The sequence below is a fragment of the Cuculus canorus genome, chromosome 2, assembly GCF_017976375.1.
Source record: "Cuculus canorus isolate bCucCan1 chromosome 2, bCucCan1.pri, whole genome shotgun sequence".
In the NCBI taxonomy this organism is placed as follows: Eukaryota; Metazoa; Chordata; class Aves; order Cuculiformes; family Cuculidae; genus Cuculus; species Cuculus canorus.
Window position 1 is genome coordinate 142618793 of NC_071402.1, and position 20331 is coordinate 142639123.

General features: G+C 38.5%; 1 protein-coding gene across 1 annotated transcript in view; it reads left to right on the top strand.

Moving 5' to 3' along the window:
* GPR158 (G protein-coupled receptor 158) overlaps positions 1 to 20331 on the top strand; it is a 189355-nt gene that overhangs the window by 163121 nt on the left and 5903 nt on the right. The window contains exons 7-10 of the mRNA XM_009569336.2: positions 2137 to 2375; positions 13206 to 13344; positions 17527 to 17632; positions 19578 to 19724. Coding sequence (XP_009567631.2) covers positions 2137 to 2375; positions 13206 to 13344; positions 17527 to 17632; positions 19578 to 19724 — 631 coding nt within the window. The remainder of the gene's footprint in view (positions 1 to 2136; positions 2376 to 13205; positions 13345 to 17526; positions 17633 to 19577; positions 19725 to 20331) is intronic.

The window sequence follows — 20331 nt, forward strand, 5'->3', positions numbered from 1 at the left end:
GCACAGGAAAAAATGTGATGAGTCCTGCCTTCATCCAGAAAAGTCTTACATGTTGGCTTTCAGTAGAATCACCAAGAATTGACTTTGGAGAGCCAAACCACAAAGAATCACCGATGAGTGACTTTGGAGAGCTAGAATACTAAGAAAAGAAAATTTTCTATTAGTTCTCAGCATTTTGTACAATTTCTGCAATTCTTCGTAAACATGTATGGTGAGATTTTTCTTAGATGGCAAACTGTAGCTAAGAAAGATGGTGTTTTCCAGTTCATTACCAAAAGAATACCTTTTCCTTCCTTAACAGGAAGGAGGAAAGCCTTCACTTCTTGATTTTTAGTGTTCTAAAGCCAAAGTGCTGTTAGTGCTCGCCTGGAACAGTAGTGCTACGGCTGCGCAGTGCGGGGAGGGTCACGTGCCTTGCGTTGTGAAGTTGTCTGTCTATCCTGCCTGAAGTCTTTGGGAAGCTGCTTTAGACATAAACACTTAGCATCTATAAAGGGAGAGCAGAACATCTATCAAACATGGAAAGATCAAAAACTGTGACTCCCTGCGGAGTAACTGTTGGGAGGGAAACAGCTGAATAATGTTGAACATATTCAGATCTCTGACTTCACCTAATGCAGACTGCGAAGGCTGTGTTTGTAGTGAAGTGATGAATCATTTTTATGGACGTGGAAAAGCTTTTGTGCTTCCGTCTTAAAAGACTCAGCTCTATAATTTGTTTGAGAGGCAACGCCAGTTGCTTCTGCCTTCTCCTTCTCCTTGACAAACAGAAGCATAAATATGAATCTGGAGTATGATGAGATTTTGCTGAAAAGGTGGGCCTGGCCATGGAACAGCTTGGGAGGTGTCTTGGTGCTTAGTACACTGAAAAAGACTTGAGACAAAAGCATTTAAAAACAGCTTTCTGAAAAACGTAAAAGTTCCCTAAGCTTCAGTGATAATTTTTCCCTTCATGGATATCAAGAGTATTCCCTGGACATGCTCATGCTCAGGAATCAGGGACCAGCATGGTTTTGAGGACAAAATCACGGAAACAGCTCACCAATTTGAAAGGCTCCTCACCCTAGTCTCTAAGAAAACCTTTAAACTTCAGCCCATCCTCTTCTAAAAGTTTGGGTACATGAAAACTTCCCTGATAGATTTTCCTTGCTGCCCAGCTTTAATAACTTGGAAGAGTCTGGGCAGGAGCACTGCAACAGCAGCAGCAGCCTCTGCAGCCTTCTTTTCTCATAGAAAAACATCAGGAGATTAGATGCTCCTGTCAGATTCTGTTCTGCAGGCAACACAAAGAGATATTCTGCACTATGTGAAGGGTCTAACTACTCCCTCTTCCTGAGCCAGTTTCCTCAAATTGTGGTTGTCATCATGCTCCCAGCAGGACATTTTTCTGTTTTAATGTGTAATGATGGGTAGGAAATGCAGGTGATATTTCCTTGAACAGAGAGTTTACTCTCTCCTTGGTGAGAGTAAACCTATCCTAATAGTAGGTGTGAATATTTTTAAAGTGAGTTCTAGACATTCGATGGCTATTACATGGGGTATATGCCTGAAATATGATGTGGCTTTTCTTATGATGGTTCTGTCCCAACCGAAAAAACATATTGTTGTCTCTAAACAAGTCAGAAAACTTAATTAGCAAAGTGCCTTCCACAGTTATTTCTATGAGGAGTATTGTCTCAGAAGCATTGAAATCAATGGGAAAATTATCCCAGAGGTGCTATTTTTTGTCTGACTAGGGATAAGCAAACAGACAGCATCAAAACTAAATGAAATCTCGCACGCATGGCGGCTATTTTATGGAAATGACCTTCTCTTTTCCAAAGACAGAAGTCTTCCATTGGGAGCTGGAAGGTACAAAACAGCTTGACAACACAGCATGTGAATGCTTATCTCTAACATAAACATAGCTAATATTTTGTATTATGACTGTGTAGCATTCTCTGGGCAACAATCAATTCCATTTAAATATGATGAATATTAAAGTAATAATGTTTCAAATTTCACTCTTGTACATACTGTCAGGGGAAAGAATGTTGATAATTTTTTTCAATAATCTGATAGTAAAATAGAGTGAAAGTCTAATTGCTGCAATGCAGCCAGTGCTGTTTTTAATTCTACACTGTTTGAATTTTACAGAGTTTTGAAGGTATTCCTGTCCCGAACTGCTCAGCGTATTCCATACATGACAGGTGGGCGAGTGATGAGGATGCTGGCTGTTATTCTCCTGGTAGTCTTTTGGTTTCTTGTTGGTTGGACTTCTGCAATAACCCAAAATTTGGAGAGAAACATTACACTCATTGGCGAGGGGCGAACGTCTGACCACCTGATCTTCAATATGTGCCTCATAGACCGCTGGGATTACATGATGGCTGTTGGTATGTTCATTTTCTAGCTTACCTTTTAATTTCTAAAATAAAGCTTTGTTGCCTTTCCATTTTTCTTCTCTTGGAATATCTTAAAATTTTGTCAGACTGCGTAACACCACATGAAAAGCTTCTAGGGGAATGAAATATTGGCATATATGTTTTTTAATGGGCTAAGAACTAAAACATAATTAAAATGTACTGAGAATTTTATGACTTTCAAAGGTTTGTAACTTAGATTGTAGTAATGAAATGATTGGTGCTCAAGAAATTTCATCTTTGAAGGCAGGAGATATCTTGCTCTTCTATAGTATTAAAGTGAGAAATTGTGGCTAAAATTACAGAAGCCTTTTGCTTCTGCATCACAGAACTGGGCAGAGCTCTTTTGTGAGGAGGGACAGAACTTGCAAGACTACTCTTTCATAACCTTACAGAAATTAGCATCAAAGTGATGGGAATAGGAAATGCACATCAAACACCCCAACTTAACGTGTTTGTTAGACGTGCTCTCTTAGGATAGGCCCTGCAGAATTCATATCAACAAGAAAAATGACACATTTTTGTTTCCTTGATTTTGTAACAAACAGTTGATTTTTTAACAAACAGGATTCCACGTGCCAGGCTTCTGTTATACAGTATAATGTGCTTCCTCCCAATGGCTAGACAGCTTCAGTGCTTCTGCACGTAGGGTCATTGTTTCTAGTACAGCCTAGGTGTGCCACCCACTATCTCAAAGCCATCAGTTTTGAAATCTGAAATAAGTTCTTACCTTTCTGCCCTTTCCCTGCTTCACCGATGGCTATGCCGTTTACAGAGTTTCACTGCTGAGGATTATGGAGAGGTTATAGTAGCTCCTCTACATGAGGGCGCAGATCAGATGGGTAGATGCATCCTGAGGACATGAGGAGTGTTTTCTCTGAGTGGTGTACAGAAAGCCAGCACAGAGTAATGAAGAGAAGTTTTAGATGGTAGACCACTGCTGCGCGTCACCAAGGACTTTCTGTGCCGCTAAGCTGCCCCTGTGCTCTATTCCTCTTTCCTTCACACAAGATGTCAGAGGCAGCCAGGCACACCGGTAGTCCTTGTGTCAATATACTCAATAGTAAACCATGCAGAGAGGAGTATAAAGGAGTGCATTTTGAAATGCATCTTTATTTGGACCCTTTTGGAGGGGTGTGCTGATGAAATATAATTATACTTGTCAATAATAAAATAGTATTATTGCCAGAGATGTAAAACTAATAAGAAAAGAGAATTAAATGTGGAACACTTGATGATGTCATCTGCACTAGGCCATTTTACATCAAAATTTTATTGCATTTCACAGCAAGTAATAAAGTGCATTTTTATTAAAACTTTGATAGTGGTGGTTGTTGCATAATGGCAAATGAGTGGTTTTATTCTCTGGATTTTATAGCTATGGTAGCAAAGTGATTAACAACTCAGCTCTTAATACCTAATTATGATCAGTAGTCCCTTTTTTGGTAAGAAATTACGTAAGTTGTTGTCTGCCTTCTGTTGGAAAAAATAAGGATAATTTTTTAAGTTATATTTATGTTTACAGGGGGAATTACTGTTTTTCAAAATACACTTAAGGGCAGTAGAGGTAAAACCAGCTCTCGATACATAATCTCAGAGATATGTCAGGAGAAACACCGATAATGCAGAACCCCTTTTAAATTCCTATGATTACTGAGAGCAGCCTTGCAAAAGAATTTATGTGATGAATTAATGGATATATTATGATTTTGATTTTAAATGCTAAAATAAAAATGTTGTATGATTATTTATGAAAGGTTTGTTATTTCCTTTAATGTAGTCAGGCACAGTATTTTATATAAAACTAGTGAGTGTTTTGGGAGATGCTCCCTCACCTGTAGCCCTGGCTGGAATACCTTCCTGTTTCATTCAGCTGTCAATGCTTTACTGAAATGTGGAGAGGGAATTTTCAAGGTCGCAGATTAGTGAAGTGAGAATTAACAAGGCTCTGTTAGAAAGTCATAATGAGATGAATCCTTTATGCTACCAGAGATTATTGAAGTTCGGATTTATGAAGCATTTTCCATACTAATCATGCTACTTAGGCTCTATCTCTGGAGACTTTATTGCAGTGAATGTTTTATATTTACATTTCCATTAAGTTTAAGAGGATGCTCTCTGTAACAGAAGGACTAAGACACGAAGGTTGACACCATTTCTAGCATTGCCCCTGTACGCTGTGATGTGCTGATGAGAAAAATAAGCATTCCCTGAATCTTATTTTATCTATAGAACGTAATGTAAGTTAGTATGCATTTTCCTTGAGGCTGGATACTTCTGAATATCTTATTTGTCACTTGACTGGTTTCTTTTATTTCCTTTGTGTTCGTTTCTGCATCACTTTTCATGCCATAGCGCAGTTGACAGTCTGAGGTTTTAGAGGAGGACCTGAAGGCTTGAAAATGCTCACACAAAGCCTTTTTTCTATGGCCTGCATGTATTTTATACTTCTACCTGTCACAGATGGATTCCAAGCTAGGAAACAAAAAAAAGCAATAAACTTCTGGAGCCTAAGGGCTCACAGTGTCACAAATCAAGCTATTGTTCTTTGTCCTGGGGGGAAAATCCTACAAGTGAAACAGATATAAGCAGAGAATTTAGAAGAACTTTCCAGAAACAGGAGTGGGGGGAAAGCAAAATAATAAGTGTAATGAAAGCTGCAGGTAGGAAAGAAAGGTAGACAGAGAGATAAATATGAATGCACAAACACAAATAAAAAGCAGAGTTTAAATCTTGGCAGGTGGATGTTCCTGACTTAGGCAGGGCCAGGATTTCACCCAGCGTGGATAAGTTTTGAACTGTAGTTTCTGAAAATCCCCACATACATTATGTATGTGGTTTGCAATGGTTTTTTGTTGGATTTTTGTTGGATTGTTTTTTGGATTTTTTTTTTTTTAAAAAAAAAAATAGAAGCACATGGCAGGTATTAACTAAGTGCAGGGAGGTATTTTTCCACAGCACATGGCTGATTCCCGGCTGGCAGGAGCTGGGCTGTTCCCATGCAGCTGGGCTGAGCTGCTGCCATAGCCTGCTAATTAGTGGGTCATGCTTTGGGTCCTGGGCATCAAGAGAGTGTCAAACGCAAGGGTGTCGTGATTACTGCATGCCCTCAGCCAGGAAAATGAACAAAGTAAGTATTCCAGGCTGTTCCTAAAAGAACTCCCTCCCACTGTTCATTTATTGATATTCAACATATATAATCTTTGCATCTGAAGGGGGTATGAGTTGCCAGGACAGGATCTGACAGACTGGGCATTAAGACTGCCTGTACAGTTTTAAGCTAGGGCATTGTAACACAGCTTTATGAGGCCTTTTATTAAATTTTCTAGAGGCCTTCTGCTGCATTCAGCAAATGAATGATTATTATTACTTTTCGTTATCCCCATTTGATGTGGCCCTATGCCATATCAAGGGTGTGTTGTTCAGGGCATGCAGTGAACAAAGGACTGTTCCTTTCTAAATGGGCATTTTTAAGCTGTATTCTCGTTAGCATCAATGTACAAAGATTAAAGCCAAAATTGTCAACAGTAGCTACCCGTTTTGGGTGTCTATCTTGAGACATCTAGGGACTGTTTTTTTCAGAGTACTGTTTATAGCCTCCTCTGTGTGGAAAGCACAACCAGGAGGCACTCAGTAGGATTCAGCACTGATGAAGATCTGGCTTCAGTTCTCACATTAAATACACAGAAAATTTATCATGTTAGAATAGTGATCACTTGTGAAAAGCTTACTCTGAAGTGCTAAGACGGAGCTGTATAAAACGTTTGCAGCAGAAACATGAAGAAATCCTGTTTAATGAAGGAGTCTTCAGCTCTCTCCTTTTCCTGTAGCCCACTCTTCTTAACACCCTGTTTACCTCTTTCACAATCCACATCACCAACACTGTGTGGTTTATGTCCTTCATCTCTAGGATACGGTAAATCTGGAAAATATATGGGGAAGAGCAACAAAGATTATGAGTGGTGCAGAATGTCTCTATGGAAAAGGCTAAATCAAGTGGGGTAAATCACTCATCTCAGAATAACTGTTTCATCCAATTTAATTTAAAATAAAACATGTTCAAAGAGGATGAAGAATGGAATTTTTTTTAAAAAAACAAGTTTTGGGGTTTTTTATTTTTAACCATGACCAGCCAACATTTTTCTATTTTCCTTTCTCAAAAGCAGCTGGAACTCCCAGGCTGAGCAGTATGAGTTGCATTACCCCTGGCAGTAATGTTGCTTTTTCTTAGTGTCTGCTATGTCACAAATGAAAACCCATAGTCTTTATTTAGACATCATTTCTACAAAGTATTTCTGCTAAGGAAATTGTGTTTGGGTTACTTTATGGTATGTTTATGTACTGGTAGATGCCATATTCAGATTCTGCTGCAAGCCACCTGTGGGAGGATGTGGCTTTGGGAGAAACTAGAAGATGCTCTGACTTCCTCTTGTCTTTTTTGAATTCACTTCTTGTACTGCTTCAAGTCTTTCCAACTCTTCAAGTGCTTCGAATACCATAGGCATTTGTTTGCTTCCTCTTTAAGATGTGAGATATGAGGTCCCACACTCAATTTTGCTTCAACTGCTGGTGTTAGATCTTTCTGATTCTGTTCTCCCCCTTCCATCCACAGACAAATGAGGAGGATGAGGAGGGACACGGAGACAGAAACATGGCCAGCTGGCTTTAATAACAGCGGTGGGCTATGGGAGGAATGAGGCAGGACAGCACATCTGTGAAAAGGAAGGAATAAAATGCATGACTGTAAGGGCTAAGAGAAGTGCAGAAATGAGAGGAGTTTCTGAAGATTGTAGGCCTTAGCGCTGGCATGTGTTCCTGCAGTGAGACTCCTAGGTGTATTGCTCACACTCAGGTCAGTGGAAGCAAAAGACAGCTTCAGGTTACTCTCAGGCCATGGGGCCCACAGATCGTGGGTCAGCACGTCCGTTGCATTACTTCGAGTGGGCTTGCAAGGCAGAATTGCAGCTGAGGGTGGGCAGAGCATGCTGTGTCCCCTGCTAGCCTGTCAACCCCTGCTCCTCCTTTAGCCGTGCATAGCCACAGGCTGTGGTAGTTCCAACAGAAAAAAAAAGTCATCATTTAGCATCATTAATTCTTACTCCACACATAGATGTCTGTATTGCTGTGCTTAGCTAATTAATATGATGCTGAGATACCATGACGGAGACAGATAAACCTCTGGTAATTTATAATTTGCTAAGAATAACTCAGCACTAGGGACTTAGATCTGTAATCACAGCTCAGTGAAATATACGAAAATCCTTTCAGTCAAAGAAAAAAACTTCTGTGACATGGTGCACCTCTCCAGGTGGGAGATGAGATGCTGTGAGACAGAAAGAGACTGCACTGGTTGGCCACAGAAGAGCAATCAAGGACACGATTTTTTCCTGTTTTAAAATGGCGTGTGCTCAGCTACAGATGGCACCTGGGGTGAATGGAAGGGTGGAAGAGCTGTACATGCAAATTCATAGCTCACTTCATTTCAGTAAATGGGATTTAAAATGTAGTTGTTAGCCTGATGAAATAGAGTGTAATGAAGAAGTAGGTGAGTTGTTGTAGCTGTGTTATGGATGTAAGCAGAGCTGTAATCAGTAATTTGTGACTGAAACGTGAGGAAAACTGGTATAACTGTTGGAACTGTACTCTTTTGCCAACAGTGCAAAGTCCAGAATACCAAATGAACTTAGTCAAGTCACAGTTGTAATGGGCTCTCCTGTATTAATGTAAGGAATGAGACAGAGTGTATCACTGTCTCTGGAGAGCGGTGGCCTGTTCTTGCCCTACAATGCTGCTTTTTTAGCAATTGAGCGTGGTCAGATATAGAACATCATATGGAGTCATGAAAATCACCTTTAATCCTTCAGAGGTGTCTTCTTTTGCAGTCTCTGGACAGCAGAGTGCAAGCAAGCCCAGGGCGGAGCATCCCGGCTCCAGGGAGCTCCTTTCAGCAGCTCCAGCCTAGAGCCATCTCCACGGAGAGGCTGGCCTGAAGAAGCACAAAAGAAAGGCATTTCCAGCAGGGTAGAAGAGCTGAGAAGCAACCAGGACAGCCTGAAATAACTCACTTTCCTTTCCCAACCACAGCAGGAAGGAAACACACAGTTTAGGATTTAAGCTGTTCACAAATATGGGTAAATTTATTTCCACTGTCATCTTGCAGTGACAAAGTGGCATTATCCCCATTTTACACAGCCAGAGCAGAGGCACAGTGAGATTAAGGTTATATGGTTTTTTTTTTAATCTGGGTGCCCATTTTGCAATGCCTTTGGCTCTGTTACAGACCTTAGTCAAATCTCTATGTAACGTGTTATGTGTAGTCTCACAGGCTACAAATACCACCCTGTTTGCTTAGTTCTGCTGCAAACTGCAGCAAAAAAAAAGCCTAGGTTGGCACCCAAATAGCAAGAGAAATGCTCTCAGTGACCATCTTTTCAAAGTTTGTCTTGAGTGGGGACTTTTTTTGTATGCACAGGAGCTTAAGGTACAAAGTTAGAAGGTAGATTTGTGTGTACACAGGACTGGATTTTTTCCCTACAGTCTCTTGTCTCATTCATTAGACATCTAAGTGTCATTTGCAACAAATTACAGAATTTTCTTCATTAGCCAACCTTGACTTATCTCTGGAATTGCCCTGTCAAATGCATTAAATGAATCTGATCTCATAAGAAATTATATAGTTAACTGAAGAATATGTTAAAAAAAGAGCAAGTTAAGGCTGCAAATGTGGTATTTTTATTTTAGTGCTGTCCAGTTCTTATAGACAGCAAAGTTGTAGATGTAAGAATGAAGTACTTTCCTAAGGCCTCTAAGAAGAGTTGGTGTGCAAGGTGTGTTCAGAAATCCAGCTTCATATTTCTTGATTTTTTCATGTTTCCTTAAATCATCTTTGCTTTTCTGAATCCATTTTTTCTTCACTCTCCGGAAGTCATGCCCTTATGGCCTTTACTCCACTTGTCATGCATGGGTGTTCTCTTCCTGTATACAATCAAGTGTAAGGAGGCTGCCAATGACTTCTACAAATCTTGAAGGAAAGTGACTTTGATCACTGCTTTCAGTTCATCATATCTTGCTCTGCAATTGTGTGTAGTCAGGCGAAGTACAGACACCTGCAGAGCAGGCAGTGAGAGAGGATATGGATTAACATGGGAATTTTCTTGTGCTGGGGGTGGGGCAGGCAAGCGTAAATCATTCTGCATTTGCTGTGCTGTGCAAGGCATGACACAACTTGGTTAACGGACACTGAAAGAAAATGTCACAGAGATTGTCCCTGGACATGGCTTTGCCTTGTACTGTCCTTAAATACAAAGGAATAATTTGCCACACATAAAACCGCACGTTTAGCAAAACCTGGTAAATATATTAACCCAGATCTTCTGAGGAAGTTTGATTAAGTCAATAATACCACCCCTAAGTCTGTCCTCCTCTACAGAGAGGATAGGTATTACATACTGTGAACATATCATTGTCCTTCATTATCAGAAGATACAGAAGACAAACAATGACCTAAACCCCCAAATGGGTAGGTACGGTGGGCTCTTGTGGCTGGTAGCATTGGGCATGAGTCTGGTCCAGTGTGTTGGATGGCAAGATAAGTGTTCCAAAATGCTCCATTTTTCTAAAAACATGACGACTGTTGCAAACAAAAGGAAAATTATTCAACAGGTCAAATCATGTTTCATAGATTTTAATCATTAAATATATTTAGTGCAAAACAGTCCCTAGTGTGCTGCAAACAGAACTAGTAAGACCTCGGACATGAGTGGTACATAAGAACCTTGCTGCATGGTGGCTAGATGTACTTCATTATCTATCTATCTGCGTGGGTATTTGTAGTTAATTGTATTTTTCATCAATGTAATAAATATACTGATATGTCACCTTGTTTTATATTGAGAAATCAAAAAGGCCACTTTGCAATACAGCAAAATTGGATACTACCTTCAGATTTTTGTTAAAAACTGCACTAATACCCTGTAGCTAATAGTATGAATTTCATTTCCTCCCTCAAGCACAGCTTCTACATGATACATTTAAGCTGTGTAATTAGTGGTTTAGATAATAAATTGGCTTTCTATCAGTCTGTTTTGTTTGTTGTTGCTAATGTAATTATTGTAACATTGGGCTTAGCAAGGATAGGGACTCTGTTATTTTACCTTGTACTTTAAAAGCTATTCTCTATTTGTGTTGCATAGCACATGTCACGCTAATTATTATCTGCAGACAGGAATGCCATCTCTGCTCTAAACGTAGATCTTTCATAAAAGCATTATGCGTTAAATGGTGCAGACTACTGGTATGCTCTAGTATATTAATACTTCACAATCTTCTCTTGTAACTCTGACTGGGAAACTGAAAACCGTGAAATTTTCAGAATTAATCAGATCTGGAGATCAAATGCTACCTTCATTACTGTTTACCCCAGCTCTTTGAAATTATGGGGATGTGGCTTTTTCATTTTCATTTACTCTCTGAGATACCTTAAAATTGGGGTTTTTTTCAATCTGTGTGAAGGAAAATTAGTTCTTGTTAATCTTCAGACTTTAAACAGATTTTTTTTCCTTGTAAAAATAAGCAGAATTTGGCCCACGCTATTTAGTTTAAGTAGAAATACCTTCAGCACATGGAGTTTTGTACATGTATTTTCATACCTTTAAAAGCTAACCTTTTTCAAACTTTCAGCCTCTGTTAGCACTTGTAACTGACATTTTCCATTAGTGAGAGATTGGGGCTCCTCTCACTTCAGCTGAGGAAGAGAAAGAAGGATTTGAGGAAGAGAGAGAAGAATTGACCATGGGTAGCTTTGTGGAGTATGCCTTTTTATTTCACAATTAGCTCATCTGTTCAGCTCTGCTGCTGATCTTGGGGTTTTATTACTGCAGGGGAACATCAAATGAAAGGCAAAATGAGAGGAAATAGGCTATGTAACATGTTCTGGGGAACACCTGCTGAACTGTATTAAATAATAAGAATTTTTCTTGAATGTAGGACAGTGACATACAGTCATTTGGTTTTAGCAACCTAATTCTAACAGTTTTCTCCTTTTCAATTTCTTCTAAATCAATGTGGTACAACTAGAGCAATAAATTTCAATGCTTTGAAGAGCAATACATTCAGTGCCATGATTCTGCATATGCGAGGCAAGTGTACTTACAAAAGAGAAAACAAAACTACTAACATATGTGAAAGAGCCTTTAATGCTATTTAATTGAAGCAAATTTTGTATTCCACTTGCTCAGAAAAGACTTCAAGAGCAGTTATGGACTGTTACAAGTGGAGGAACCAGAGGACCCGTTCTCATGAGATAGCCAGCGCAGATGTTTTATTTCAATCCATTCACAAACATTTGTGTCCTTAACCAAACAAATAATGATTTGTTGATCACTAGCATAGGGTGTTGTCACTCATCACCTCTTCTAGTTAGAAAATAATAACATGTACCTGCAAAAAGAAAGATGAGAAAGAACTAATTTTCTATTATATTATATTTTACTGTATTTTTAGCTATAAATATATTTTCATCTATCTTTACATATAGGTAGTGATAATTTAAGATGCCATAACTAAGTGTGAAAGCTAAACAATCAGAAAACAAGAAAAAGGTTATTAGAGGATTTTCTTTTAGGTCAGGCAGACAATTCATTTCAGACATGAGGAGCTGAGTAGGGTTCAGCTCACCTACCAGAACATCTGAAATCTAGATGTTTAGGTTAGGGTAATCATCAGAGTGCTCTCAGTATTCAAAAAGAGATATGGCATTTCCTGCCATGTCAGGATGTGATGATTTTTGCTGTAGAGCTGGCTAACTCTCTTCACACGTAGTACAAGGATCAGGGGCTGAGCTCACTTTTTAGTTTCAATGTATAAGTAGTGATGGGAATTTCTGAAGCCGGCCCAGAGCATTACCAGCATTCCAGGGGTCTATCAGGGAATTACACATTGTTGGGTAGGCTTAAGAGCCATCATCAAATCAGACTGCAAGGCAAGAGGCGCAGGCAACAGCTCTACTCACAACTACTTTTTTCTGGAAGGGAAGATTTTTTGAGGTGGAAATGAAATTATTTCTTTGGTTTCAATGGCAAAATGATGTCACAGCAGACTGTCTCCTGGAAACTGAATTCAGAGTACTGCTGGGTGCAGATGAGTTAGCTCTAATGGGATAGTTTAAGTTGATCCTGACCCTTTACTCCTTCTCCTTTCTTCCTTTACTCATTTTTCTCCTAACGGGGAGAAACACGTCATTTGTTCTAATTACATTAGGCCCTCAGAAATGACTCATCATATAATGGGCACCAGCAGAATTAGCTATTATGAACAGAGGAAATTTTTTAACCCAAAATACATTGTTGTATCTGAGTTATAAACCTTTGAAATGAAACTGTAGTCTTAAAAAGCTTGTAGTCTAGTAGTAGCAGTGATATCTGCGTCTGTAACAAGAACCAGAGCTGCAAATAAAAATACCTGTTATTTTAAGAGATATCAAATTTCTATAGTACCAATTTGAAAAACAAGCAAGGCATTATTAGACAGTCTTAAAGTTTGTCAATTGAAAAACTGAAATAGCATGACTGCAGAGTTTCCTGATCTGAAATGAGGAAGTATGTAAAATGCAAATGAAATGTATCTGGTGTAGTGGCAATATCTAAGAGTTTGAATGCCTATATTTGTACATTTATAGATGTATAAGTGTATACTGTCTTTGCATTGAGACTCACACGTGGAGCAGATAATATAGTACTTCAAATTTCCTTCCTTTTTCATATATAAAACTAATTGCAAATTATTTCTTTTTTGTTCTTCTCACAGCTGAATTTTTATTCCTCTTGTGGGGTGTTTATCTCTGCTATGCAGTGCGGACAGTCCCATCAGCATTTCATGAGCCACGTTATATGGCTGTTGCAGTTCACAATGAGCTCATTATCTCTGCTATATTCCATACAATTAGGCAAGTGATCTGTAGATCTAGTAATTAACTGTTTATCTTTCAGGTTTCATATGGTGCAACTTAAAATGGGTGAATGGGATAGGACACATAATGGAACACTTTATAAATATTGAATTCTGCAAACTAAGTGATTGCTGAACTTAAAACTATTCCCATAGGATTCAAGAATGTGTACAATCAACTTGTTAATTGTATAATTAGCGATTGTTTAGTATAGCTAGTCAATGTGTTCTTGGATCAAAGTATATATGATAAATTAGATATAGCAAAACTACTGTCTTCAGTCATCTACATACAGCTTACTGGTTTGTATCCATAGAAAAGCAGCAGGTAAGAATGTTGGTTTATGTGAACTTTTCCTGGTGTGTAACATATTGGCAAGGTGCAGCTGTATGTTAATTGTACTGGTTTGTGCATGAAGCATCATGTTTTATATGCTGACATTAAAAAATTGTTATGTATATAATGCTGTAATAGTACTATAAAGCACATGTTTCTTGTAAAGCTTATAATGAGCTTTACATTTCATACTTGTAAATTATTAGAATAGTAAGAAATAAACAAGGGTCTTTGTCAGAGCTACTTGAAAAATTACTATATATACCTTTCCTACAGAGTATCCTGTAAAAATGAATTGGTCCTAGAAAATTCAAAATAGCAAGATAATATGAATTTCATCCCATGCTGTAAGAGATTCGTATGACTTTCTTATGACATTCCCCCACCTTTCTTTGCCTCCTGACAGACCATATCTGCTAAGATTTTATATATACAAATGTATTTCTCGATTGTCAATTTTCAAATACTCTTCTTTATTCTTTGATCTGTCTTGGAACTCGCATTTCTCTCTGCCTTCTTGGTGTTTCCTTGCATGAGGCATCATTTTTTCTGAGTGAACGTCAGCAAAGCAAACCTTTCATCTCTGTTCCTTCCAAGTGCTCTTTCACCTTTCATTGTTATAAAGTTCAATACACTTCTCAGGCTTAAAACTTTTTGTTTCCTTCATCTTCTCCTAACCCCATATTTCAACATCCACATCTTCTCAAATAACCTTTTTCTTTACTCCCTAATACAAACATCTGCAAAAATAACATTTAAAATCTGTATTTGATGGAAGCATTTTTCTTATCATTCCTGATAGATATAAAATTCAGTTACAATACTTTTGAACTAATAATAACCAATTTGACTGCTTTTCAGTCCAAATTTTCACCCATTAATTAATGTTCCTAAACCATGGTTTGAGCAATATTAGAATTCAGTGCACTAGAAGAGCTGTTATGCAGGCTGCAAGTTTCTGTTAACAATAGGACAGGATGAAAGTAACCCTGGATTAAAGAGAAAATGAAAGGGGAAAATATGGCATTTTAATACATGCCACCCAATAGGACAAGGGCCTTCAGTTTATCCTGGTGAGAATCCTGTTCCTTCAGCCTAAGGTCTGCTCATTTTGTTTTGTTTGTTTGGTTTTTTTAATGTACATTTTTGTATTGATTCTTTGCCTTCTGTCTAATACGTGCTGGTTTATTGAAGAAATATCATTTACCATTTATAGATAGGAATGAAGAAAATGCACTGGGGGTACATGATCCCTCCTGAGATTATGCCCATTTCTGTATATACCAGTCTTAAATCCATCTCTTTGAAGTTCACATTTCCTTACTATTTCATTTTTTTGCTTCTGTATTTCCCACCAAGTTCTGCATGTATCTGAAAGAGCATAAACGTAAGACTCAGATTTATATGACGTATTTGAGTTGTCATGAAGCACTGGAGCCTTGAAGGACACCTAGGCATAAGGCATAAGGCAGCCATTCAGTTTGAAAAATCCCAAAGCTCATATAAGATTGATGTGAGCACTAAATAAAACCTTGGACTTTTTGCATTTTGTTTGCTTTTAGAAGTATTCTGTTTCAGAAACAGAGCATTCTTGACTCTCTTCAGATTAGCATAGCATTAAATTCCTGCACTGCTTTTTCTCTTGTATTACTGAGAAAAATAAAATGTATGTAGAAATATCTCATTTAAATAGAAACCCCATCTCTGCTCGGTCTGAGTCGCTACTACAAATGTTATTTTGCTTTCAGCGGTATGGTGCGGATACCTTAACTAGTCAAGGTTTCATGCAGAAAAGAAACAAAAGGCCTTCATTGAATTTGAGGACTGGAGCTGCTAAGGGTTAGCCAAATCTGGTGGGCATCAGGACCTGGGTGGTTTCTCCCATCTACATCTGATGGATGTAGCTGCCTCTGTTTCTCTTTGCAGGCCTAGTGAGTCTGAGCACATCCACCACAAGTGTATGTAAGACATGGCTCGCTACATGGACCAGTGCAGGTCCAGCATGTACAGCCTGGTCCCGTTCCTCCTCTGCAGCTGATCAGGTTCATTAATGAAACATGCACTCTGTCTAGATTCACAAGCATACTACATCCACAAATCCTGCAAGTACAGGCACAGACTTTAAACCAATCTAATATCCATCTTTGGGTTTGGAGACCCGTACCCAGTCATGGGCTGAGACCTTGGACCATCCCTCATCCAGGTCTCCCATGTGCTGACTGAAGTTTGCTCATTAATACATGCACAGCATAGAGACTGAGATCATGAAGATATTAGGAGAAGGATTTAAGGAGAAGATAGAAAATAATGCAGTGGTAGAAGTCTCAGTCGGTGACAACTTGCTTACATATCACTAGCCTCTTTTATTCCCCCTTCCCATGCTTGTTTTTCCCCCTTCTGCTTTAGTCACTCTCTGTCTCTCAGCTTGCCTTCTCCCAAATAAACAAACCACCCCTCATTACTTCTTTTGTGTTGGTCCCAGTTTTGCTACATCTGTACTCAAATTTGGTATTTCTGACATCATTAGCTAGATAATCACAGCCTTATATGCTGTTACTGATATGGCTACATTGGTACCGCTGACCTTGTGAGTTCTACTTCCCAAAGGCCCCCAGTGCTTGCTTTGATTACCTGTGAAGTTTGGACATCATTCAAATGACTGCCCATTAACCCCCTGTGAAATCTTACCATCCCTGAGAGCACTGTATGTAACTTCCGTTCACTTTTTGCTGTATTGCTTGTTATATCCAGCAGTTTCTCGTGTCGTCTTCAATAGTTGTTATGTTGAATTCAGTTACCTAAACCTCAGGCCTGAGCCTCCTCATCCCTGCACACCTCAACAGCAACATCTCTGTAAGAAATAATTATAAGATCTTATTGTGTTCATGAAACATTTCATTTACAAAGTATTAAACAAGAAATGATGACTGTATTATTATGGCATATGCACTGAAGTTTTATGCCAGACTATTTCTGTTAACAACAGCTTCTGCAAAATGTGCATCTGTGGACTTGGATAAGTTGCAAATGTCATTTCTGTGTGAATGATTTTTGTAAACCTGCAAATTACAAGCCAGTGGTACACCCATTCATCCGTTGCATTGCTCACCATTTCTGCTTTTGGGAGCTCACTAAAGCAAATAAGCCAAGCATGTTCCAGCTAGCTTCAAGTGCAGTGCTTGTTCTGCCACTCTTTTAGAAAACTCAGCAAGGAATTGCTTCATTTGTGAGGTTCAGTCGCTCATTTCTGGTGTTTTCAAGGCTCTTGGGCTCTGTATTATTGAGCTGGGTGGTCTGCAATTAAGAGCATTTCTCTGCTCTCTGCTAAAATGCATTTCAGTTCAGTTCTCTCTTTGAGGGCTTATCAGCCACACTCCATTGCAGTGATCTATGGACATGCTGTATTTATGAAGTGCACTGCAATTTATCATAGCACATGTGCTTACTTAACCTGAAATCATCTGTTCAGATCCTTAATGTATGTAAACTCCCATAACTCAGTTCAAGTCAAAGAAACTGTGACAATATAAACTGTTCAAAAAAAACCCCAGCTAAAGAGGGTGAGAATTATGGAATAAGCAATATCCTTTAAAGTATGTTGTTTCTTCTTATATTTTGTTTTGGCTTGTTTCATTAGTTGCTTTTATTTTTCTGAGCTGTTTTGAAATTGTGGAATAAAGGTAAAGAATGTGGATATAATTTTCAGTCTGTGTGAAAGCAGTACAGTACAAACCCAGTTGTGCTTGGCCTTTTACTGAAAAGAATCTTAAGGATTATTAAAAATGTTAAATCTAATGCACTGAAGAAAAGGCAGTGAATTGCAACCCTGAATTGTGTTTTCAGATTCATTCTTGCTTCAAGACTTCAGTCTGACTGGATGCTGATGCTGTTTTTTGCACACACACACTTGACTGTGACAGTCACTGTTGGGCTACTTCTGATCCCTAAGGTATTCAAGCCTCCTGTCTCTTTTCTTTTGCCAGGACTGAGCAAGATAAATGTTGTCATGCAGAAGCAATGCTGTATAAAATTAGTAAGCAACTGGTAGAAAAGGAAGATGGAAAATTTGGCAATGTTATGTAAAAAGCTGAATATTTTTTTTTATTTTAAAAAGTCTTGTACATTTTCAGAGAGTCTTTCTTTCAATTTTCAAAATTCTTGGTGTTTAAATTACTTAAAATGTTCGTATAATTAATACATGAAGGAAAGAATCCTGCCTAATGACGCTCATTTCCGGGATTTGGATGGCCATGCTGCTGCCAGAGTTAGCTGAGATCAGACAAACAGTTTAGGTGAGGGAATAGAAAGGCTAGGATGTACTACTAGACAAAACTGGAATGAGGAGCTTGGATTAGCCATGAGATGGAGAGATTGATATTTAAACCAGACAGTTGTTACAGGCTGGAAAAGGAGAGCCCTTTGCAAATCAGAGCCTGGGACGAACGGATGCTGTATACCGAGACAGACATGGCCCATGGTATGGAGCCAGGAACAGTGCTGAGTAAGAAGTTGAAAGTGTGTGGGACACGAGAAGATGGAGGATGACAAGAGGCAGGGAAGAAATGAGATAGAGCTCTGAGCACTGCAGTAGGCCTCCCATCAGGTGCTGGGAGTGGAGTGACAATATGTTGATCTCACCAGGGGCAGGAGAACCGCAGGCAGCTCCACCTGTCTCCAGCACCACGCTGCAGGATTAGAATAGAGCTTTCTTCCTAGTACTACAGCAAAGCAAATGATTTTACAATGTCTTTTGAAATGATCAGTTATATTAACCACAAGAAGTCAAGAGTCAAAGAGAACAGTAAAGGTGGAAGGTACATACAAAGGAAGGACACTAAGCAGTACAAGTTCATACAACTTTCAGGTTAATGAAGCTGCTATTCCTGACTTTTGCCTATGTGTCAGGACAGGGTATGCCGATAACTGTCAAATATACGTACATTAAACAGCCATAGCAAGGGGATACATTGATGCAGAGTTAATACTGAATAGCTTTGTTTTATTTTAAATTGGTTTTCTGGTCTTTAGGAATGATATTTTTCTGTTTTACAGTCATATACTTTATTGCATATCATCAGAGATGTCTTTCTAGACTAACCTAGAAAATTTGTTGACCTTTCTGAAGCTGACTCATAACTACTAATCAACATTTCCATTTTTAGCTTATTATCTATGTAACACTACACAGACTTTTCGTCCAGCATGACAAAGAATTCAAGGAATTAAGAGAAGATTCACAGGGTTTGGTTGTGACGCCAGATGACTGTGTGGACAATAGTAACTACAGATGAGTGAATCAATATGAATAAACCAGTAGCTGACAGCTTCTCTCAAATTCTTGATCTGAGCTTTGCTAAAACTTACAAGAGAAAGGTTAACTTGTCTCTTTTTTATTTGTTTCCTTTTTTTTTCCCCTCCTTTTATTTGCAACCTCACCTCTTCCTTTTCAGGGTTAGGATCTAAAATTGGAGAATTGCTTTCTGCAGGATTACTCAAGCGTATGGGCTATAGAATACAGTTTTATGATTTTAACAGACTAATTGGAAATAATGGCTGAAAGCCTGCTTCCATGCTGGCTTAATTTAAATGCAATTTAAAGAGGTTCAAATAGGCATCAAAATGAATGGTTTTCCCTTATACAAATCTCTAAGATTTATCAAGTTAAACCGTCATTAATAAGAGTTCTTACATACAATACCAATATTCTATAGGACACTTCTTAGGCCAATTATGCCCATAGCCAGTATTTTGAGTTCAGAAAATCTCATAGAAGGATCATTGTGCCATACGAACTGTTGATGTAAACTCTTACAGTGATGGTGAAGTAAACTTTTGCATTGATGGCAACGTCTTTATTTATTTATTTATTCTATTATTTATTTTATTTATTGCAGTTTTCACATTCAAGCAATAACCCAAGAGATGATATAGCTACAGAAGCTTATGAAGATGAGCTTGATATGGGTCGATCTGGATCCTATCTGAACAGCAGTATAAATTCTGCATGGAGTGAACACAGTTTAGATCCTGAAGATATTCGGGTATATATAACTCATTTAAATAGCATTTATTTTCAAGAACAACACTTTTTGCGGCAAGTAAGCTTTGAATTGCATCCATTTGACTTTTTTTTGCAGATGTCAGCTTAAACAGGTGAGCTTAGGTCTCTTGGTGATTGTGGTATCAGGTCACGTAAAAAATCATGGAAAATATGCACTAGTGTGAAGCTGCATTACTGGTTGTAGCAAAAGTCGTAATGGAGGCTAAAGAGGAGGAATCATCCATAGCAAGAACTGTTTATCAGTTTCCATGGGCTATTTGTATTGTCTTGAAGTGCAAACAGGATTTGGTATCAGTGTGATTAGTCATTTGTATGTAACGCACGTGAATATACACACATGAGTAGCAGAAAAAAATACTTTATTCCTGTCTTACATGATAAGAGGGCTTATGTTCCCAGAATAAAGAATAGTAATAGAGTTCATTAGAGTTCAGAGGAAAGCATACACCACAGCACTGTGAAAGCTGAAACATACAGCATGAATGTATTATATATGAATTGTGCATGTTGTGTGATGCACTTCTGTGGAAGGTAGCATGTTTGTGTACAAGGGTTGAATTTATTTTTAAAGTGGAAAAAATGGGATG